Source organism: Danio aesculapii, chromosome 15 (assembly GCF_903798145.1).
Source record: "Danio aesculapii chromosome 15, fDanAes4.1, whole genome shotgun sequence".
NCBI lineage: Eukaryota > Metazoa > Chordata > Actinopteri > Cypriniformes > Danionidae > Danio > Danio aesculapii.
Window position 1 is genome coordinate 18,672,627 of NC_079449.1, and position 25,428 is coordinate 18,698,054.

Genomic DNA, 25,428 nt, shown 5'->3' on the forward strand with positions numbered 1-25,428 from the left:
GCACTTGAAAGCATTGCCACACGCATGCACACTCACACAAAGTGCTTTTCTTCTCTGCATTTCTTCTCTTCTCTAGCTCACTTCCTAGTCTAGATGTTCAGTAAATGCATTCAATACATATTATTACAAATATTGCTGGGTTTCTATCTTTAATAGCTTCTTCTCCTTTTTTTAAGTCAATTTAAATGAAAATTTATTGTAAATTTCAGTGTAATGAAAGATCTATAAATCTTTATTAGGTACACCCTGTTCTAGGTTTGTTTGTAATTTTTGTTAAAGAACTGACTTAAGACAAATCCCTAATTCTACCAAATTACTAAACTCAACTACTAACTATTAATAAGCAACAAATTAGTACTATTTTATTAAAATCCTAGTTATTGGATGGTTAATAGCCAGAATTGCACCTTAATTCTTTGTGGCATAGTAAAGAGGTGCTTTATATAATTTTCATAGATTTTGGCTCAACTTGACAATGTCAAGCAGATCAGACCCGTAGCCAGGTGACTCACTGACAAAAGTTCAGAATTTGTGCCACATGAGCTTATTTGTCCTATTTTGACTGCTATGCCATCATAAATAGTGAAAATAATACACAGAAAAAGGTTTTAAGTCCAAGTAGAATCCTCTGTTGGCTGTTGTGACTTTAGCTAATTGTTTAATGCAGATATTATTTTTAATGAGTCCAATATCCAGCTGTGCAAGAAAACATGCAATCTGACATAAGTGAAGTCATCTTTTGCTACTGTATTGTTTTTGAAAAGGGAAAATATTCTACAAGTAACTTTTATTTTAAATCTTGGACCTTATTCTTAAAACAAAAAATGACCAATAAAAGGCCCATAGTGCAGCCCTAAATGACAATAGGCCAGAATATTTCTTTATTGTAAATCTTTAGGAAATATTTTTGGTATGTCAAAAATTGTGGTTATTATGACCATCTAACAAGTTAGTCTAGCTTAAAATGTCACTAAAATGAAGTATTTAAATCTCATAAATAAGTAGAAAATGAGACGTGCAACTGCAAAAAGGTCCACTTTTTAAGAAAAGAGAATCACTCCTTCGTCATATGAACATTCATCATGTGTGACTACAGTATAGTGAACACAATGTCATGTTAATCAGTTTGAGATATTTTCAGCTTTGTGACATGTGTTCTTCTTTTGGACACACTGTGATTTAAATGGTTCTCAATTGGTACCAATTGACCAAAATTTAGTCACAATATCTTCCCCAGACCATTACACCACCAGCCTGAACCATCGACTAAAACCAGGATTGATCCATGCTTTTATGCCAATTCTGCCTGTACCATCTGAAAGTCAGAGCAGAAATCAAGACCCATCATATCAGGCAACATTTTTTCCAGTGTGTTAGATTTTGCTGAGCTCATGTAAACTGTAGCCTCCGTTTGCTGTTTTCAGCTGACAGGAGTGTCACCGGTGTGCTCTTCTTCTGGAGCTTATCTGCTTCAGGCTTTAACATGTTGTGCATTAAGGGTTTCTTTTCTGCCTCATTTTAAACTTGTTTTAGTTACTTTTGCTAGCTCCAAACTCTGACCTCTGCCATTAATGAGGCATTTTCACCCACAGAACCATCACTTACTAGACCATTCTCTACAAATCCTAGACATGGCTGTGTATGCATAATTCAGTAGTTCAGCAGTTTCTAAAATACTCAAACAAGTCCCTCTGAGAAAAAACAACAATTTTGACACATTCAAAGTCCTTTAAATACTCATTTGTCCTATTCTGATGCTCATTTTGAACTGCAGCAGATTGTCTTGACCATGTTTACGTGCCTAAATGCATTACGTTACTGCCATGAGAATGCCTGATTATATGTGCATTTAGCAGTTGAACAAGTGTACCTATTAATGTGGCCAGTAAGTTTATTTCTCTTTTTTCTAACTTAAATAATAAAATTAAATGACCACCAATAATCTACTCATGCAAACTATTGGACTGGCCCGACCAATTTCTGCCATTTTGAATGGAAAGTATTGTAGTTTTTATGTGATTTGTGTAAATTAAAATGAGTGCAACAATAGAAGAAACATTTTATTTTCTTTTTTTTAAAGATTTGCACACATTCAATATTAAATATATATATATATAAAAAGCTCAAGGTCAAATGTTAAAAACATTGTTCATACAAGTTCATACTTGTTCATTCAATTCAACTTTTCAATTCATCTCTAAAGTGCTCTCACAATGCAGATTGTTTCAAAACAGCTTAACAGAAGTTCTAATAAATTGAATCTGCTTCAGTCCAGTTTTCACTGTTGAAGTTCAGCTTACTTTAGTTCAGTATTGTAAATGCCACTCCTGAAAGCCAAAACATGAAGAGCAAATCCAATGATGCGCCCAAACCAACCAAGTCAGTGGCGAAGACACATAAAACATTTGTATATTACATTACATAATACATTAAAAAGTACCACATTAAATGCAAGCTTGTTAGTATATCTCTGAGTTGTTCCCTTTTCTAACCGTGTCTGAGAGTGATTCATTTCTGGGCCGTCTCTTTCTTTTCTATCTGTAGATGGAGCACAGGCCGCCAGTGCTGTGGATGGTGAGTCAGGGAATGAAGAAAGATCAGCCCATCCTCCCCTTACAAAACACAACACCCCATCTTTAACATAACCTCATCAAACCTCCAGCAGCCGTGCCAACTAGCAAGGGTGAGTGCAGATCAGAAGGCATGTGTCAACAATGTACTGTTGTGCGTTTTTACAAGAGCTCGAATGGAAGGCCAAGGAGGTCCCAGACATTTCCATTACACACTTACATGTGCCCGCAGCGATTATAACATATAGTTTGGGAATCCCCTAAATGAATAGAATATCCCATCAAAACATTTTTCAGTTAAGAAGTCTTGCTTAGCCTTTCATCTGACAGGTAAATATACAAAGCTATGTTGTTTTTTTGTCACAACAGCAGCAGATTATCAAGGTCATTGAATAGAACTGACTTTTAATTCTGTCTGGAGGGTTTCAACTCGGTGAAGGAACTGCATGTATACATCTTGTGCATTTTGTTTATACATTTTGATTGAGCAAAAATAGTTCACTTGTGTACTTTGCCAAGATTGTCATGTACAAAGACTAACAGTTAAGTTCAGGATTTTGAGCAAACAATTTGGTTTGTTCTTCACCAAACTCTGTTGTAAATGCAACCTCAAAGCATTATTAATTCTGAGTGTGCCTCACACAGGTAAGTGGACTTGACAAACCATCTGTAGAAAACACACACTTTATCTCTCTGACACATTAACTGACAATTGCACCAGTTCTTGCACCAGACATATTCTTGCAATCACTCTATATCAAAAAACATAACCAAAAAAAACATTTTATGAAGTGTGCTTCACACAGGTGACAAAGCACCTGTAGAAACACTCTTTTCTTTCTCTAAAAAGTGAAATAAAAAATTAAAAACACACTCCCTCCTCCTAACTCTAGCACTTAATTCTCTGAGCACAAACAGTTATTTTGTATAATTAGCACTTCTTGGGCTCTATTTTAATGATCTAGGCGCAAAGTCTAAAGTGTATCCAAAAAATATGCTCTGCACCCTGGAAGCTTATTCTCTTAATGAGTTATGGGTGTGTTTTGAGCATAACATGCATTAAATCAATCAGAGTCTCATCTCCCATTCTCTTTAAGAGTCAGGGGTCACACTTTATTTTGATGGTCCATTTGTTTAATTTTAGGTCACATTGCATCTATGCCAACTAATTCTCATCTGATTATAAGTAGACTGTTAGGTAGGGGTTAGGGTTAGTGTAAGTTGACATGTACTTTCAAAGTTTCTTATAGTCAGTTAAATGTCTGTTGAAGGAGCATCAATATTAAAGCAGACAGTCAAACAATTATTAAGCAAACAATATTAAGCAGACAGTCTTCTAATACTCAAATGGACCATCAAATAAAGTGCTACCGAGTCAGTTACATCACATCATGGCACATTTGCTGTTTACATGGCGGACTTTGTAAGTGAAAAAACTGAACGCTTCACTAGCGAGAAAACAGTTACACATAACATCTGTGTGAGGATAAGGAACGAGCCTCCTACATTCGGCCTCTTTACATTACTTTTACTCTTTATTTTACTTCTATACTTTTGTGGATAAGGAAACAGTGCGCACTCCACTGAAGACATCCATCAGCCTTCATATTTAATTTGGTTTGTTAAGCGCAAAGATTTGTCTCAAAACTATTTCTAAATTCAGTTCTAATTTCCAGAAAACGAATAAATGAACAATAACAATGAAGTGGGGTCAAAAAACGGACTTATATCCATACACATAACCTATTCTTATGCCCCAAATGGTGATGTATATGTCTCTAAAACCTGACAGGTGGACAAATCTAAACTTGTTTTTATTAAAACAAATATAAATCTGCATATAATAAATACTACTACTAATAATAAAAACATTATACAAATGCTAATTGTCATGAATAAACTGAAAAAGCCCCCTGACATGAGGCATGGAGGTAGTGGTTTTTATATTTATGTAGAAAATAATAATTTTGTAACATTTTAATCCATTTTTCATATGTAAAGATATTTCTATTGGTGTACATCCAGTGTGTATTAAGTAATGGTTAAGCGTTTAGACCTGCATAGGTGTATAACTAACACAGTCTGTGCTGCACTTCAGAGCAGCTTTAAATTGGCCAATAGTGCAGTCTATTTCAGTTCCTCAAAATAGCACCACACCAACAATGCACCTTAACACACCTCCTTTATTAACCAGCACACCCATGAGTCCACAAAGTAGCACAAATATATTTACTATTTAAACAATGTGGCGCAAAACATGAAAACTAGATCTGTGCTGGTCTGAAAATAGCAACAAACCGCACCATACACATCTTGCACCTTATTGCACCGGGTGTATGATAGAGCCCCTTGTGTGTATTGCCTCTTTTTGTTGAATTGCTGAATACATCCTCAATTGTAAGTCACTTTGGACAAAAGCATCTGCTAAATGACTAAATTTACTAAATGTAAATCTAAATCCAGAATGCTTGTAATATATACTTTATATACTTTAGGTCTTTTTTTAAAGGCTTAATGCTGATTGCTATTCACTGCTATTAGGACTGAGAGAGTACTGAAAAAATGGCTTTTTAATTTATTTCTGCTTTTCTCTGTTATAGTTTTTAAGTTTTATTTTAACTAAATATTTTGATTGAGTTTTCCTTACTGTATATTGACAATTGTTGTGATCATTGTGAAAATCTCAAAATATGAATAAAAAAAATCCTATCACTGTCATTAAAGCTATAGCCGCTGGTACACTTACTGTGACATAGAGCTGAAAAATGTTTCAAAGAATGTTGTAACGAATTCATGTTTTCCATGTGGACCTCTAATTTCCCTGCATACTTCTCAAGCCTCACCACCCCTTTAAAAGCATGTATCTAAATAATTGTGTCACTGTCTTCTAATAACTGCCAGAAAGCAGCTTCTCATTATCTAACCTCAGACTCAGGATTTACAAATCTTTAGACAATTCACAGTTATGGCCAGGCCATCTCTAGTTCTCCCAGTGAGGGCACAGCCATCTAAAAGGACCTTGATTTATACATGGCGACTGATAATTACTACTGTCTTCCCATTCGTCAAAAATAAGACTGGGCTGGGAGGGGTTTAAAAGCATGCTTGAAGTTCTCAGTACAAGACAATTAATCTGACAGCCCTTCTTGTAAATCATCACTGTTTATGTGTTGAACTACATCACTTAGTCTGGGACAGTAGGTGATTCAAGTGTGTAAAGGTTTCCATTACAAATTAATCACACATTGCTGCTTGTGGTTTGCAGAGAGTCATGGAGTGGAACAACTGACTTCATATTAAGTCAAGGTGGTAGAGAAAATGAAATGCATATTTATCTTGTGAACTACATACACAGCTTGTGAAACTCTGAATGATCTGTTTTTTAAATCGTGTAAATTGAATTAAACACACCACTTTCTATAACCCTTTATTGGGTGGAGAACCATATATATGGTGACTTCACTGATATTGATTATTCTAACTAACACTCCAGGGCTCTGATTTCTAAAATTTGCATAGAAACGTTAAAAAATGAGCGTACACCAGAATACAATTTTTTATTAATGATTATGGCTCATATGATGATTTAAAAGTCCTGTGAAGTGCTTTGAAATGTGCATTTTTATTCAATGTTTGGCGTAATCTCAACCGAAACAGAAATTTTTTCTCTTTAAAAAAATAGCCAATAGCGTTTCAGTTTATCTCCGCACTGCCAGTGAGAGTGGTTGAGCTTAAGTGCATCAAATGAAAAGTAAACGAGAAGCGTCTTGAAGGGGGCGGGGCATGTCAGATACTAGAAAGCATTTGATTGGTTATGATGTGATGAAAACTGGAGTATGGGTTAACGGTTGAATAAAACCGTTAATCAATTTAGGTGGAAGTGACAAACTACAAGCTTCACATGTTGATAGCAGTTTTGTATCTTTTAAACATGAATTTTGTCACTGTTTTGGAACACACTAGATTATGTCTATCTTAAAAATTAACAATACTGATACTAACATTTAAAAAACTTTATTTTAATTTCATTGGACCTTAAATTAAGTAATTTTTTTAAGTTAAATATCTTTACTTCAAGATTACTTACAGATGTGCATGTTCTCCTGTCAAGTTTGTATTTTATAGATCACGATTTTTGGCGTAGGAAATGCATTTCCACCCTATTTTGTGCGAACACTATTATAAATAAATGAGACCCCAGGTCTTTTCTGATCGAGTATTTCAATGAGTGCCTTATAAAGAGTTAAATGTCTATTAATATAGGACCTAGTGCACTTGTTAATATAAATGATAATATGTTTTCAAGAAACCCTTAAGTACTTTTATTGAGATTTTAACAGATTTGTGTGTGTTGAGCAACGTTAGCACCTGTCAGCTTTAATTGTGGGGAAAACTGGATAATTTTGAGCTTTTTTCATCTTCTAATTTCATCTTCCGGGTTTAAAATAATTTTTTGGACAGGATCAAAATCGGTGACGTAGTGCCGATCTGCTTGTCCAAAGATGTCATGTCGGTTTTTCATTATTATTCATAGCTGAGTTTTCTTATCCCATGAGAAGACCCTGCTTCTTAATTAGCACATGCTTTTAGAAGACAGACCCGCCAAGCTGTGAGACCGTGGCACACACAGCATGCAGTATCTAGCCATTTATGAAGGGTCGTATGTGTTTGGTTCCATGATCCACGGGGTTTGTTGCATGGCTTTCCTCACGATGCTGTCAGGGCCGATACAACAAAGCTGTTTGTGTGTAGCAAGCATTTTTGTCAGGAGAATTGTATGAGAATCTGAGAATGGCAGACTTTGTCTTTTATTAGTTGAGTTCGTTACCATTCAGACTCATCGCCTATCCATGCTGGTCTATTCGCCTATGTTTACAAAAATCCAGATTACCGGCAGGGTTAATGGTTGAAGTAGATAGTGCAAGAAAGCTGCTGCACTGCTATTCACTGTGTCTACATTCAGACCTGGGGATTCAGGAGGAGAGAAATCCTTCTCATTTATAGTGTTTATATAAACATGATTATCATTATAATGATATAACAAATTGTGTTTATGTCTAAATTCATTCATTTTCCTCTGAAAAAAAAATTCTGATGTAGGCTTGAACTAAAAAAGGGAGTTTTATGACCCTTTAATGAATTTTACTTCTCTTCGTTCAAATTCAATTCTGCACTGTAAAAATGCTGGGTTCCACACAATTGATTTACGTAGGGACAACATGAAATAATTAAGCTAAGTGGATTGAGCATGAAACAATTATGTTGTCCCCCAAAAAAACCTCAAGAATAGAGTTGGTTCAGCTCATTTTAAGTAAGTAGTTTGAACAAATAGCAAATGTATTAATTTACTCTCCCCAAGGACCATCCATGTTATATTTTTTAGCAGTAAACATGATTCAAAAAATGCAAGTCAGCAGCTCCGGTGCTTTAAGACCCATTATATAGAGTCAAACAAAACACCCGTGGCTCCTGATCATACATGAGTTAGGTTCCATTACTCTTCAAACTGTGCATGTTAAAATTGTGATTTGTAAATAACCGTAATGGAAATAAATCAGTTCCACAAAGAAGCCAAATGCATACTTCACATGATGGTTCTTTAAACAGATCGATATTAATTTATTTTTAGAAACTGGGAACTAGAACCCTTGGGCGTGATAAAGCAGGCACTCCAAGATGTCCTATTACATTGCACAACTCAAAAAAGGTTGATCGGTTCATCCAGAAGATTGTAAGTCCACAGTTCCTTCATGTAATCGCGTAGTATAACACAACTTGTTTCACTAATAATGGATTTGATGAGCTGGGAAACCTTTATTACTGTTTTGAGGGGCAGTTGAGGTTAAGTGTTCAGCTCAAGGGTGCTCTTTAACCTTTGACATGGCCATCACTGGTTCAAAGTGGTTACCATTATAAACCACTCTTTGCCTGACAGTTTAGATATTAAGTGAAAAATTTGACATTGAGGGTAATTTAGGTTTTTGATTCGATAACCATTTTAGATGGTGTTCAACGTCCCTTTTATTAGATTGATAAAAGAGAGAGAAAAAATCCTGTTATTTTAAGCATTTTGGTTCCCAAACCTTTTAAACAACCCCTCAATTACCAAGTACACCAGCCTCTCCTTTCCGTGTTCATGACCCCTAATTTCTTTCTCTCGTGACATTGGGAAAAAGCAGCAAAAACACTTAAAGTGACATTCCCACGCTCTACTCTGTCTGGATGTGGCAATTTTGCCTTTTGTCTTTACTTGCCTTAGTGTGTTGTTTTTATCGAAGAGTGTCGCTTTTGGGGATTGTTGCGTTCATTAGGTCAACATTTTCATTGATTTTTGATTCCCGTTTGAGTGTAAAATCCCAAAGCAGCCTGTAATTAGCATGCAAAGGTTGTGGCGTTTTACAACTAATTTTAAATTATAGAGCAAATACTGTATGACACAATCCGCAGCCCTGTGTTTAAACAAACCTGCATTTTGGATTATAATTGCAGAACAAGAAAAGGAAGAGGATGTTGTAATTCCCACTTAAGCAACTATATTTTTCCGCTAACACAGAAACTGATTTGCCTTTCACTGCAGATCTGGAAAACACCCCACGCCCATGAGGGACATCAAGTCAACATGTCTGTCGGTCAAAACATGTTACACATCTAAATAGATAGACTTGCCGTCTATACAGCAATTGAGCAATTGCTAACAGTAATTGAGATGGGGTTTGTAAATATGATTTTTTGTTTTGTGACAAGGAAGTTAATATATAAACTTTGATACTGGCTCAAAAAAGTCACCAGTACGTTTGAAGTTTGAAGGAGCCTTGAATTTCAAAAGCTCAAAAGATTAAAGTTTTTAAGATTCTCAGGTTAACTGTTTGCACAACTTCTGTGCTATTCTGTGTGGTTGTTAAAATGTTTCTGGGTGGTTATGGACTGTATATTGCTAAAATGTTTTAGCACATTGCCAGTGTTGGGCAGTAGCGTCGCTACAAGTAGTGACGCTACTAGCCTAACTACATTGCTCAGAAGCGTAGCGGTAGCATCGCTACTTTCTAAATCAAATAGCTTTTCAGTAGCGAAGCTATAGGGTATATGCCGAAGCATGCTAATAGGACTTTGAATTTGCCAGTAACCTGGGTTAAGCGCTTCCGGTCAACTGTATGCCAATGCAAAAATAGGCGCATTTAAGGTCAGTTTTCTTAAAAAATCAGCAATCTCCACTGGCTGAGTGATGTTTAGCATGTTGTAAACATGTACTTTGATATCATAGCCTTTTTTAACATTGTGCTTACATGCTTGGAATGTGCTTAGAATGTTTTTAGCAATGCTAACGGTTACTAGTATGTTATGATAATGTTTCTATCACATTTTAGAATGTTAGAAATATTACTAGCATGTTTTGGCACATTACTAGCATATTCTAGGATGATGTAAAATGTTGTTTGTAGTTTTTATGTCAGTGCTAGCATGTTAATTACATGTTTTAACATTTCTTGCATATTTTAGAATGTTGCCTGAATATTTTTGGTACACTGGTAGCACATTTTGGAACTTTGCTATCATGTTTTTACATGTTAGCATTTTTATAATGTCACTATCATGTTTTGAAATGTCAAAAATGAAGCTTGAATTAATCTGAAGGTTTGGAAATATTACATAGAATGGAAGCTTTATGAGTTTCTTGGGCATAATTGATTGTAAATCCAAGATATACTGTAACATCCCGAGTTAGAACCATCTAAAGGTCCGATCTAAGTTTGGTGGTTGTAGCTTGAATGATCTAAAATGATTGAAAGGGACAATTATTTGTCTTGAAAGAATTATTTTCAGTAATGAAGTTTGCACTGCCCGCTTGCGGTTTTTAAAATTTTGGTGCGTTAATCTTGTTAACAATATTTTAACAAATTTTGATCCAGTCTTGTAAAAAATTCATAAGGTCATGATTTGCACTCGATAAATAATTACTTTATATATCTTTATTTGACATTCTTAGGAGATACAAAACACAGACATTTTTGCATAGTGCCTTGGAAGAATTATTTGAAAAAGTATGTTGGCTTTTTAAAATGTGTCTTTTGTAAAAGTTTGAATAGACATTGTCCAGCTAACAGTGCTTTGAATAATATTATGCTATATTAAAAGCTGCTTTAAACTGACTTGGATATAGCAGTTTTGCTTTACTTTGAAATAATGTATTGAATGTGTTAAATAACAGTCAGACAGCTAAACTTAGATTGCTAAAGTCATAATTAAGCAGTTAAAACTAGACAGGAAGGAAGCAATGTCTAAAATGGTGTCTCATTCTTTGTTTAAAGGTTATTGCACCGCCGCCCATTGATGATATGATCTTAGTTACTAGAAAGCACTCTTGAGCCACTGGTTTGACTGGAGGCTTGGTACTTGAAAAACAACCCTTAGAGAAGATGTTACGCTTTTGCTATTATGACCTGATGGTGGGTCTGACTAATGGCTTCCTGACCTAACTGTTTAAACTATTTTTGATCGCTTGTGCTGTTCAAGTAAATGAATAGTCCACTCAAAATAAAAAAATGTTTTGGTTTACTATCTTATCCTGGTATAAACCTGAACGCACGTTTGTTTTTATTCTATGGAGCCTGAAAAAAAAAAAAAAAATGTCTATGAATGTCTATCTTTATTCATGTTTTATTTCCTTTAATTTTTTACTGGGCCACATAACTTTTATTTTTTACTTGATTTATTATAGGAATTTTTCTCTAGTTCTTTTTTTTTTTAAACTGGATCTTTCATTTAATTTTACAGTTTGTTGGAAAAGGCTGGCATATCTATTTATTTGTTAGTTTGATGTTTCAGTAATAAATACTCCTAGACCAGGGGTGTCCAAACTCGGTCCTGGAGAGTTTAGCTCCAACCCTAATCAAACACACCTGAACCAGCTAGACAAGCTCTTACTAGATATACTAGAAACATCCTGGCAGGTTTTTTGAAGTAAGTTGGAGATAAACTCTCCAGGCACTGGCCCTCCAGGATCGAGGTTTGGACACCACTGTCCTAGACTATTAAAATCCACGCCTTATTTTTGATATAATCTCATACAATAAAAACAGCACAATATGGTACATAGACTCAAAAAAATTATGTTGTTTAATTATCTTGTTTAAACAACTTATTTAAAATGAGCTGAAACAACACAATTCTTGAGGTTTCTTTTGGATAACTTAAAAGTTTTATGTTCAATCCACTTAAATTTGTTATGTTAACTTAATTGATTTGTGTTGGGACAACATGAATGAATTGTGTGGAATTATGCAATTCTTTACAGTGTATTATTTAAACAAATAACAATTGAGTTCTATTAAATACATATTAGTAAAATGAATACTTTTTAAAAGAAAAGTTTTAGTTTGCTTTTGCATAGTAAACAGATCCACTGGGTCTGATATAATCTTGATCCTCAAGCAGAATGTATAGACGAATTACCATGTTTGTAAACATTCAGGATGCGCGCGCAGAGAGGTGGCAGAAAAAAACCGGGAGCGCTAGCATTTACAGTGAGGGAATGACATCCGATGTGGTACAGAGTTTGTTGTTGTTCTAGAAATTAGATATATTGATTACATATTATATATATTATTTACATAATGCTTTCAGCGTATTATAACAGCTTGTCACCCAGTGATAAGGACGGTGATTCGTCAAAATTAATGTTAAAGTGAGCGGCGTTCATCTGACAGGTCCATTTGCGATAGCACCCTTCCAATGGTTATTGGATAAGTCAAAATGACCAAGCATCTAGCCCGAAATATACAATCTCATTGAAGCTCCAAGTGATTTTACAAGAGAGAAGTTAAAGGCCAACAAGTCTTTGGATACCAACAATATTGATCTGTGTGGTCATGTGCAAGAAATAATGTTCCATGATTACCAGATTCAACACTTTGTAGTGCTAAAAACCGAGATTCTGCCTAGCGAAAGACAAGGAAAGAAGACGGAACTGTACAAGGCCTGGGTAATTAATCATCATCAAGCAAAACGACTGCATACTTTACAGAGAACTACACCTGTACGGCAGGGTATGTGAACTTACACATAGTGGTAAAGTTGGTTTTATATTTGCACATTCGGAATTTCTCCTTAATAATATAATTTCATAAAAGTATTATTTGCAAACTCTAAATAGCGATATCATATTAGCAGCCAAGGAAACATTGTTCGCAATCAAATAAACAGTGTTAATGTTGTTAAAATTTGTTAAAGTCACACTTGCAGGCTATTTTAGACTGAATATTCAAAGTGCCGTGGTAAACAATATAGGGAGTGTCACAAGTTGTCACTGAATGAATGTGTGAATATAAAACCAAGTTTACCTTAATAACTTACACTTTCAAGTTTCATTCTTAGCATTCAGTGTCCTCAGTTTGATTAACCATATGTAACTGTTTTTGCTGAAATCAGTCCTGCAATCAAAAACGAGTAATGTGTATGATTCAGCATAATGTGAACTTACCTGATATAACATGAGAACTGCAGAGTCCAGCATTCCTAATTAGGTCGTCTGTTCATTCAGCCTTTTAGCCAAAGTCATCTGCAGTTGGCATTAAAGCAGTGTGGTGTATGGTACATGTTAAGTTTTCGAATTTGGCATCCTACTGCACAACACGACATGTTTACTATTGCAGTTTTTTTTGCAACCGGGTACCCGTGTGACATCATGTGCGACGTAGGTTGGTAATTGGTCTATTGTCTCCTGACTCTTAGAGAAAAAGAGACGAGCTTAAAAGCATAGAGCAGATTTTTTTCCTCCTGCAATAAATAATGTCAGATTTGAGACCACATTACGACATTGTGGTTGGAAAAATACTTTCATTGAATTTTTAACATCAAATGCTGAGCGATAGAAGGAGGTCAACTAGTTAAAATTTCACAACTTTGTCCACTTTCAGTACAAAACACATTTTTTGAATCGCTAAAACACACTGGAGGGTTCAAGTAGGGGATAAGCAAGCTGTTTGTGAGTGAGAATAAAAAGGCAACAGTTCAGAAGCCCTTAACTCACAGTCATCACAGGTAATAATTGTAAAATATCTGTGTTCCTTTTCCCCAGCTTTGAAGCGAGGTGGCTACTGTCTGTTCTTGCCCCGTAGGAAGTGCACATTAGATTTATGACTTTGTAGACAACCAAATTACACTGTCCCTCGCTGCAGCCCAGGAAGGCCAGTAATCGCTTAATACACAACAGCTAATTGTGACCATACAAAGATATAGAGTTTATGTGACACATGATAAGTGTTTTTCCATCCCTCTGGCAGAGAAAAGGTGTAAAGGCAAATTGGCAAAAGAGGCTTATCTGATAAAGCTGTAATTTGTCATGAATGTTCCCATTTTTCTCTCAACACCCAAGACACGGCTTTAGACGATCTATCTGGATCAAGGTGGAGGGAAACTGGGAGTGAAATTCTTTTACTCTGTTGTCATTTGTATGATATGAATGACCAATGTTTTAATTAAGAATGCAAGACTTGTATTTCTATACTGGTACTAGTTTTGTACCGGTTCATCTTGTGTTCATGGTTTGGTTTTAAAATCATTTTGTCCTCCAGAACAGTTATTTTGAAAAAAATTCTCAGCCTTTTGTGCTTTAAAAAAAAAATACATTAGCGATCATAAAATTTTTTCAAAGAAGATTGGTTTTCTTAAGGTCAGTCTTGCAACTTTTTAAAAGTTTTAAACACAATGGTAATGCTATACACAATATAATGCTAGTTATGCTGTATATAATGTAATACTTTATTTTATGATGTATTTTACTCTTAAAATGACATATTCCAAAATTCTTTTCATGGGTAAAGGGTCTTCATGGAGCCGTCAATACTTATAAAAGACATTTATTATATAGTTATGCATGTTCCGTATACTGTACTGTAATAACAATAAATTGTGCATAATTACATGCAACGTATGATTTTGCAACAAGCAGCAACTAGTTATTTGAAGTTCAGTCTTCTTGCTTCATTGGTCAGGACCAAAAAAGAAAAGGATACATTTGTTCTTAGTTAGCTTATTCTTTGCCTTTTTTGACATTTTTAAGGATGGAACTTGCACAAAAGTTGAACAAGTACGCAAAAATGAAGATCTGCAGTAAGGAAACATGTTTCTCGTGCTTATATTAATGTTTTTTTCAACAATATAACTATAAAGAGAGAAAAAAAAAACAGATGCATAGAGCGTTCTGTCTTTTCAAAACACATCTTTTCAGAGGTCCCAGTGTGCATTTTTGGTGCACATCTGATATCAGATCTGATTCAGACGAACCACGCTCACAGACAAATCACACTAGAGTTTGCTTTAAATAAACCTAATATACCAGCCTGATCTCATGAGGAAACAAGGAATATATATTTTATTGTATTGGTCTTTTTTCTTTTCATTAAACAATTGTATTTGTATTGCTTAAAGGTGATATATTAACTAAACTTCTTCTCTTGAGTGTGATATGCCTTGCATACTAAGGAAGCATTTTTGTAGAAGTAGATGAAGCTGATAGAAATGCAAAGGCCTGATTGTTTAAAATTAACTTGAGCTTTGCAGCTAAACTTCCTGTGAGCCGTGATGGGTTGAATTTGAACACAGAATTTGTGCAGTTGAGAAGGCTTATGCTTTTAATGTGCAGAGAATTCGTAAAAAAAGAGGACGTATGTATGGGTGCGGCCAATGGCGGAATGATTGACAAGTAAACTCTACCTGATAATATCAGCTGCATATAAAAGCTTGAATCAGAAAATGAAAGTGGTTGTGCACCTCCTGAATGTAACTTTTGCATTGTGTTGAGGATACCAGAATTCTGCGTATCTGATAAATTACTAATATTTTTGACATCGAAGAAAACGGTCTCCTGACTTTTTTATTGAACACGCATGGAATTGATTAAATATTCCAACAAAACATAACTAATTTTATGTTTTTGTCAGTTTATTGGCTAATTCGAATGAATTTGGTCATGCGAAAATATACAATTTTAAAAAGGAGGTGTGGCAACCGTAATTGGGGGATGAGCAAAACATACTAAATTGTATAATCAAATTCATACAAATTAGCCATTAAATCAAAAGGTTATGAATTGCAGTGAGATTGTTGAATATACCGTTAAAATATGTGATCATGTAAAAAAATAAATGTTTCAAAGAACTTTTAAAAAAGTTTTTTCAAAAGAATGTTTCTTCTTGGTGTGATAACCATTTTAAGAGTCAACAATTCTGAGAGACTTTTACAGTGGAACGTTTTTATGTGAGTTAGTTGCCAATAAAGAACATTTATTTATTGGTGTATATCTCTAAGAGTTGTTTTTGCTTTTTGCAAATATAAATGATTCCATAAAAAACACTATTATTATCAAAAAGTCAATTATCAAATCAAGTTAACTATCAAGTCAAAACCAAGCATTCAACAGCTATTTTTCATAGACCTTAGAGGTAGCTACATCTGTCAACTTCACAAATGCCATTCCTCGTTTTTCAGCACAGAACAGTTGGAAAGCTCAGATCCTGTTGCTGAGGAGGTGTGTCAAAGCTTGTTGACTGATGTCTACACTTGCCTGGAGGGCACTTGTAAACACAGAATACACCTTTGCTTATAGGCAGCTTGCTCACGTGACACATCCAGAAATTGCCTTTAAAAACCCCTCTCGCCCTCGCAGAGACTGACAGATTTGATCTAGAAGGTGAGCGAAGGATTTCAACATGTGGATGTTTTGCAAACCTGACTGTTTGTAGGACTTTTCAACTCTAAAACTGAAGCTTTGATAGTTGCAGAGGAAAAATACAACAACAAAGTCTACAACGATGAGCCTGGACAGCATCAGTACAGAATCTGAGGTTTCAGAAGATGAGTTGGAAGATTGCTCTTTGGATCAAGATGAAGACTGTGGAAAAAACCACCCAGGAAAACATCGTTCAGAATCATCAGGCCCAAGTGACACAGATGATTCAAAAGCAGTGAAAAGACGTACTCGACCCAAACGGTCCAAAGCACGAAGAGCCGCCGCCAATATCCGAGAACGGAAGCGAATCCTGGATTACAACCAGGCCTTCAACGCATTACGAACTGTCCTCAAACATGACCTGAGCGGAAAGCGTCTATCCAAAATCGCAACTCTCCGTCGTGCCATCCACCGCATTTCAACATTATCTTTATATCTACAAACACATTCATCCACAGAACCACACACACCTCAGTGCACCCATACAGAATGTTTCCGGCTACCAGAAGACAGTAGTTCCCTTCCCAGGAAGACAGGAACTTTCCAGGAACCAATGGAGAACTACATTCCCCATCAGCCAGAGCTCACAGCCTCTCCAGAAATTCCTGGGATTGTGTACCAAGACATATCAAACTTGGCACCATCACCACGTTATGGCCACTGTGCAGCCAACAGTGAGGAACACTTGAATCACGGACATTTCGTTCACCAATGGGACGACCAAAGCAGTGGTGGATACTACACTGGATTCCAAGAGGGGACGAGAGTCTCCTGTCATCAGAACCACATGGACACCTATTCAGACTCTGTGAACCCGTCTTTGGCTTGGCAGTTGGGTTACCTTCAATGTCATGGATATCAGCATACCCTGAGTATGCACTGAGTAACGTTTATCATCTTAGATTTGTGTTGAAAACCATTAGTAGGGAATGTTTGGATACATTATGTCAGGTAAAACAGTATACTGTATATTACAGCAAATGCCTGGTTAAAAAAAAAACACAATGTTTGTCTTTTGTACATTGTAAATATTGTTATTGTAAATGTAAGATGTGAGATAATGTGACAAAAATAGGTCTAAATAATTTTGTTGTTGTCTAAGGGTTTTTGTTACCACATTCATACCTTTTTAAATATGCACAGCCTCCCAAATAAAGCAGCTTATATGTTATAAATCTGACTGGCTCTTTTGAAACTATTATAGTTAAATTATAATTATCTACTAAATATAAAGCAATCCATTTCTTCTGCTTGGTATGAAATGACTTGTGCAATTAATTAATATACAGTAATAAGGCGTTTCAGATATATTTACTGAATATACAGGTGAAGTCAGGATTATTAGTCTTCCTTAATTATTAGCCCCCCTGTTTATTTTTTCCCCCTTTTTCTGTTTAATGAAGAGAAGATTATTTCAACACATTTCTACACATAATAGTTTTAATAACTTATTTCTAATATCTGATATATTTTATCTTTGCCATGATGACAGTAAATAATATTTTACTAAATGTACAAGACACTTTTATTCAGCTTAAAGTGACATTTAAAGGCTTAACTAGGTTAATTAGGTTAACTAGGCAGGTTAGGGTATTTAGGCAAGTTATTATATAACGATGGTTTGTTCTGTAGACTATCAAAAACAAATATAGCTTAAAGGAGCTAACAATTTTGACCTTAAAATGTTTATGAAAAAATTTAAAACTGCTTTTATTCTTGCTGAAATAAAACAATAAGACTTTCACTAGAAGAAAAAATATTATCATACATACTGTGAAACTTTCCCTGCTCTGTAAAACAGCATTTGGGAAATATTTAAAAAAGAAAAAGAAATTCAAAGGGGGGCTAATAATTCAACTTTATGTGATCTTGATCCATGTTGGTGTAGAACACAGTTTCAGCGTTAGAGTAAAAAAAGATAAATTATTTTACTTTGAATTTTATTATCACGATTTACAGATTAATTTTCATCGCAAGCATTTTTCTGACTGTTGTCATTGACTTTACTTCATGCTTTTGCATCTTTGTGCCTTCCAATTCCAACTGTATATCTTGCCATGTTATTACTAGTTCTTAAAATATTTTTATTAACAGTTTTATTTATTACTTTGAGTTGCAAGCAGTAATCATTTGTCAAGAATTCTGTTAGTATGTGGAAAAGTCTAGTAGTGCAGCAAGTTAGAAATTTTGAAGAGCTGAAATTCTTTGTGCTCTTGTCTTGAGGAAGATGAAAAAAACTAGTCAATCTGCAAAATTCCTTGTGAAGCGTGTTAAAAAAACTTCTGACAGTTTAACATGTAATTTGTGTGTCAACTTTACATTTTGTTTTATGGCATCAAGCAGAGTTGGCGTTGGTGTTGTAATTACTGCAAATTGTTGCTGCATGTCAACATGGAAGTAATAAGTTTCACAATTAGCTGTTGAAAACGTGGCTGCAGTCTTTACACTTTAAAAAATGCTGGGTTATTTCAACCCACATTTGAGTCCAATATGGACAAACCTAACCACTGTGACAAATTCAGACTGTAAATTTAATAAATAATTGAATTAAATTTTTTTAGTATATTGGATGTATTGGAAATTTTAGAGTGTAACAAAATAAATAAAATAAAAATAACAACACCGATATGCAGTTGTATAAATATGCCCACTACCCCATGTCAAATCAAAATTATGTGATTATTTATTGTAACTAAAATGATATTAAGTCATAATTTGGAATTTTTAAGGAGTGTTTTTTTCTTACCTGGCAGGAATGGGCTTCCAATAAATAAATGTCCAGCCCTCCAAACAAAATGTATTTGGTCTGCATTTGTTCTAATAGAATTTGTCATGGATCTTTACAAGTAATAGATATTATAAGCAAATGGAAGGGTTGTTCATGAAGATGTAAAGTTGAACTCCTTAAATATTACCTTGGAAAAGATTGAGAGTAAATGGTAAATTATCAGGCTTGTTATAATTTATCCTTTCAGCAGAAGGGGGCAGTCATGGTCCTTCCCCAGGAGTCCCCCCCTCCTCCCCTCGGGATTGATAAAGGGAGGCGATTCCAGTAAAATGGAGGTTTGAGGAGCAGGAAAGAGCTCCGTTCTCCCTCAAGGCAGAAATGACTCAGTTTGTCTCTTGATCACGTTCACTCAGATTCTGTTCCTCTTCTCCTCCTCCATCACACAGTCTAATGACACGTCTCTCTTTATTGACCCACTAGTAACAACTGCTCATTTTGTACAACAGCATTCAGTCAGAAGAGCTCAAGTTCAGTCGGATTGCGCTGAATAAGAGGTTCAGACTGCGAGGAAGGATTGTGGGAAAGTATTTATGAATGCAGTCATGCCAAACACCTTATGAAATCTGTTTGTTTTTGACTTGCAGGTTAAGGGTTATCCTGTTTTTTTTTTTTTTTAGTAACTACACAACTAGGCCACTTGAGGGCAGCCATTACATGCAAGACTAAAGTCAATTTGTTTTTGAATGAAAACATGCAGGATGTATTCATGGTTAACATTTGTGGTTAGTCTCGCTGAACATGTAAACTAGTAGAGGACCAAATAATCCCAAAAAAATAACTTTTACATTTGTTTTTTAATCTTAAACATTTATTACATTTTTTTTTACATTTGATTCTAATAGTGTAAAACCTGATACCACATTTATATATAAATACATATTTTTACTTTATTTATAGAAGTTTATATGCAACATAAGACCCAATAGTGTACATCATGCATATATGTTAACAAATACATCTCTGTGTTATTACCTGATACTAACCAGAGCATGCACCAAAACACTAGCCAACAATGCAGCAATTGTACAGCACCATCAAAAAATCTCAGCCAGTCTAATGGAATAAGAAACAAAATAGGATGACATGTAAAAAGGAAGGAGAGAAAAAATATTACAAAAAAAGTAAAAAATTGTTAACCTATACATCTAAGGAAGGGGCCCCATATTTTGTTATACATCTTTTGTTTGCCAAATCTAGAGACACACAACCTTTCCAACTTGAGGGCTGAAACCATTTCAGCTAACCATTTAAAAAAAGTAGGAGGTGTTGTGGATTTTCACTGATCAGAATCACTCTCTTGGCCAACACCATGCCAAACAAAAGAGAGAGTTGTGGATGTTTAGGCTAAGTTAGAGCCTGATCTTAACATACAAACAATGCTAATCCCACATCAGTTTTAAATGTCCATTTCATAAGCGTGGGAATAAAGTCCAAAGATAATTTTCCGAAATTCAGATACTTCTGGACAGGACCAAAATATATGATCATAGGTCCCGATTGCACCTTTGCATCTGTCACACAAAGGAGAGATAGAAGGATACAGTTTATTAAGTCTGGCTTTAGTATAGTGTAATCTATGCATCACTTTATATTGTTTTGTATGAGCTGTACACATTTCTTTTTTAAGTGTACCGTTTATATGTGGTGTGTGTGTGTGTGTGTATATATATATATATATATATATATATATATATATATATATATATATATATATATATATATATATATATATATATATATATATATACGCAGTACCACTAGGCTGCTGGCCCATATATATATATATATATATATATATATATATATATATATACCTATTAACCGCATATTACCTGCCAATAATTATGAAATTGGTTGTTTACTAGTAGTTATAAAGTATGATTTTATTCTACATTCCTAATCCTATCCATACCTAAACCCAACTACTAGCTTACGAACTGTTAACAAGCAGCTAATTAGTAGTTTATTTCTCTAAAAGTCTTAGTCTTTGGTTTAATAATCATAATAATTGTACTTGATAATTTGTACTTAAAGTGAGACTCATAAAAATATTCTCTGGCAAATGTAAAACAAGAAGCATTAGATGACATATTGAAACACTTTTTAAGCATCACGGTTTAGCTATCTTTCATTTTAAAACTTTATACCTAGCTACTTTTAAACCACTAGGTTTTTACCAATTTTTATGCATGAAGTGAATAATTTCAAAAATAATTTAGTATGATGATCACTTAATCTGATCTGTACTTATTAAAAATAAAAAAAAGTAAAAATATTGGGTTTTATTTGTACATAAATGTATCTGTTACAATAAATGATGATCACATGATTTCACACACATTTTAAAACATTAGACACTTTACTCCCATTTAATATGCTCTTTTATGCGTTTGAGCACTATGAATTTACAACAACATGAGGGTGAATAAATGCTCAATATATACAGCTGAAGTCAGAATTATTAACCCCCCTGAATTATTAGCCCCCGTTTATTTTTTCCCCAATTTTTGATTAACGGAGAGATTTCCTCAACACATTTCTAAACATAATAGTTTTAATAACTAAATTCCAATAAACGTTATTTTATTTATTTTTTTAAATAAACTAAACCTAATGACCTTTCAGTCTTCCCCTTCTCAAAATCTCAAACTATTGCGTCAGATTTACCTTCTGACCATCATTGAGCCTTCACACGGCAATCCAATATGGTCAGCACAAAGTTCACATTCATTCTGGCTTAAAAGTCAAACTGCCCACACTTCTGAGGCTTTATTATCATTTCATCAAATGCCAGGATGGAATAACTTTACGTGTCTGCCGTGAATCCTTTTAAGGTCTCTGTTCTCTCAGCGCCTTCACTCAGATGCTTTATATGACTAATACAGCACGTCAATGCAAGCATAAACAATTTAAAGCTAACAAAAGCCAGAAGACAGATGGTTCCAGTGTCACATAAACAACCCCGTGAGCAGCACGCACGTCTCATGTTTTTTTTTTTCAGAGTCCGGTTGACATTGAAGTGCACACACTCACTGATGGATTGGGCAAAGGCTAACCGCTAGCCAGTTAAATGACAGATTGCATGGTGACAGGGGAGATGAGCACTGTCGGGATCACTGTCTCGTGCAGAGGAGGTTTGTTCAATCTAGTCTGGTCTAATGAGAGCATTACAGGTTTGTGCCATTTTAGCTCAAGCGTAAGTAAATGACCCATGTGACGCTGGTCAGAAACTGTTTAAATGGAAATAAGTATATTGATCAGTGGCCTACAGTAAATGGTTGTTTCTGCTGACAGGAATGCACAGTGCTTTTTGTAATGAGAGACAGCGACCTGTTGTAGTTTACGAGACATTTGTGTAAATTAGCAGTTGTTTGTACATAAAGTAAATACATTTGGTAACATTTACTTGTTTGTAAGGCTGTCATGACACATGTTATGAATATGAATAAGATTCTATGCATGCTTATGACAGCTGTCATTAAGTATAATTCACTCGGTTATGTCATTTTAAATGCAAAGATGACATTGTTCGAGATGTCTTTATGACAAGCTGACATAAACAAATACATCGTAACCTGTTTTTGTCTTTATCATGACAACTTGACAGAACATAACTTGTCATAAATCCATCATAAACATAATTTTCATGGGTCCATGAATACTTTTCTGATCACTTTTCATTTAAATTTCTAATTAAAATAGCCAATACTTTAATAATAAAATTATAAAATATTATATTTAATATTAATATTTAATGACATGTAATGACAAATTCAATTTGTACATTTGTATTTGACATCAAGACAAATATTAATGGCACTTATGAAACACATAACACAAGTCTAATAGTCTCACGACACTCATGTTTATGACAGATTTATGACAAGTTACATTGTCTTGGTAATGCCAAGGTGTCATAACAAAGACACCTCAAACAATGCCATCTTTGCATTTAAAATGACATAACTCAGCTTGATCTGACGAGAAAATGTAAGTATTTTACGTTTTATCAGTTTAGTGGCTAATTCAGTTCAGTCGTACGAAATTGTACGATTTTAAAAAGGAGGCGTGGCACCTAACCCCACCCCTAAACCCAACCGTCATTGGGGGATGAGCAAATCGTACTAAATTGTACAAATTAGATCGTACGAATTCATACGAATTAGCCACTAAATCAAAAAGTTACGAATTGCCGTGAGATTGTGTTGCATAACTGAGCAGTAACAGTTGTCATGAGCATGCATAAAATCTTCATGATGTGTCATGCCATAATTAGGTCTTATGAACACCCCCTTCAAGTAAAGTGTTACTAAACATTTATTTTACTATATTTTTGACTAAGTGCAGTTTCACTTCATATGAAAACTTTCTTCAGAAACATCAAGCTCAAATTTTCAAACAGTAGTGTACATGGATTCGAATTTTTCATTAAGTGATGTGTGGAACCGTGTCAGAAATTGATGCCTTCCTGAGTGAGTTTGACTTGCGCATTGATAATTGTTGATCTTATTCATCATATGATGTATGATGCCCTGCAGCAATTTATGTACAGACAGTTCCTCTGCATAATGTTGACCTTTAGCAGGCAGAAAATAGATTCCTTGTCAAAACAAATGACATCTTTTTTGCTGTTTTATATTTATGTATTTATTTTTACCTTGAGCGTATATAATTTGTGAACAGATTTCAAAAGTCTCATGTAGCTACATCCTTAAATTGATGGCAGAAGCAATCTGGCAATCTGGACGCCTTTGTTATTTTGTTGCAGTTTGTTTAAATACAATTTTACGTTTGGAGTTTTAAAAAATGTTATATTGACAAATTGTAACAATAACGTAATAGCATGCAATCAATAAATCATTCAGTCAAGAATATTGTCATCAAGAGTATATGTCTGAAGTATGTCTTAAGAGCTTCTTTATAAAGTATTACATGAACCCTAATTTTACAACTATCCTAGAGTTAAACAGTTGAGTTTTACCATTTATGAATCCATTCATCTTTGCTTAGCATACATCAATTAATCGGAATAGACTATTAGCATCTTGCTCAAAAATGACCGTTGAGTAGTTTGATTATTTGTTAACACTTTAGTTTAGGTCACAATTTATGAAAAATTTATGGATTTACCTAAAATCTACTACTGGCTTTTTACTTACCTATTATTAAGATATTAACTGTACATTAGTAGTTATAATGTATGATCTTATTCTGCATCTATAATCCTACCCACAACCTAAATCCAACTTTATTGAATTCAATTTAATTCAATTCAATTCATCTTTTTTTTATAGCGCTTTTACAATGTAGATTGTGTCAAAGCAGCTTCACATAGAAGATTAAAGGGAGTTCAGTTTTCAGAGTTTAAGTTCAGTTCAGTTCAATGTGGTTTAATATTCACTGCTGAGAGTCCAAACACTGAAGAGCAAATCCATCGATGTGCAGCTATACAAGTCCCGAACCATGCAAGCCAGTGGCGACAGTGATGAGGAACAAACTTCACCAACTGATGAAAGTGAAGGATAAAAACCTTGAGAGAAACCAGGCTCAGTTGGGCACGACCATTTCTCCTATGGCCAAATGTCTTGTGCAAAGCTGCAGTCTAGGCACCGGAGGCTGGAGAACGCTGGGCATCAGCTAAGACTCCTCTGTGCCTGGAGTCTCATAGGAATCAGTCTCATGCTCGCCACTCCTCCATGACCACCACAGCAGCTGCTCAGGATATGGCCTGGTCCGGGATTTTGGAAACCTTGGGATCATCTCTTCACAGGTCTTGGATCGCAACAGTGGCGCTGCATAATCTCTGGGGCCTCGGGATGAGTATCTCCAAGTGGAAATAGAGAATTAAGAGAATAATTAGCATAGCTGCTGTTCATAGGGTATATAAACAAGATGCAAAAGCCTGCATGGAGTACATGCATGCATCATACTGCTATGTGATGCGTTGAGTGTATGCTTTACTAAAAAGATAGGTCTTTAAGCTAGTTTTGAACTGCGAGAGTGTGTCTGACCCTCGGACATTATCAGGAAGGCTATTCCAGAGTTTAGGAGCCACAAATGAGACGGCTCAACCTCCTTTACTCGACTTTGCTATTCTAGGTACTACCAGAAGCCCTGAGTTTTGAGATCTTAAAGAGCGGCTTGGATTGTAGCAAGACAGAAGGTTGGTTAGAAAAGCGGGAGCTAGATTATTTAAAGCTTTATAGGTAAGAAGCAACATTTTATAATCAATACGAAACTTAACAGGCAGCCAGTGTAAGGAGGATAAAATTGGGGTGATACGACCATATTTTCTAGACCTGGTAAGAACTCTGGCAGCTGCATTTTGCACTAGCTGAAGGTTG

At 35.0% G+C, this 25,428-nt stretch overlaps 1 protein-coding gene and 1 long non-coding RNA gene across 2 annotated transcripts in view; both read left to right on the forward strand.

Annotated features, from left to right (window-relative positions):
- The window catches only part of LOC130241422 (uncharacterized), a 75,708-nt gene that overhangs the window by 10,064 nt on the left and 40,216 nt on the right, over positions 1-25,428 (forward strand). Inside the window, exon 2 of the long non-coding RNA XR_008838874.1 lies at positions 2,545-2,683. This is a non-coding gene — a long non-coding RNA (uncharacterized LOC130241422). The remainder of the gene's footprint in view (positions 1-2,544; positions 2,684-25,428) is intronic.
- On the forward strand, positions 16,256-17,448 carry LOC130241421 (class A basic helix-loop-helix protein 9). The gene has a single exon (XM_056473174.1). The coding sequence runs from the start codon at positions 16,379-16,381 to the stop codon at positions 17,177-17,179; it is 801 nt and encodes a 266-aa protein (XP_056329149.1). The 5' UTR covers positions 16,256-16,378; the 3' UTR covers positions 17,180-17,448.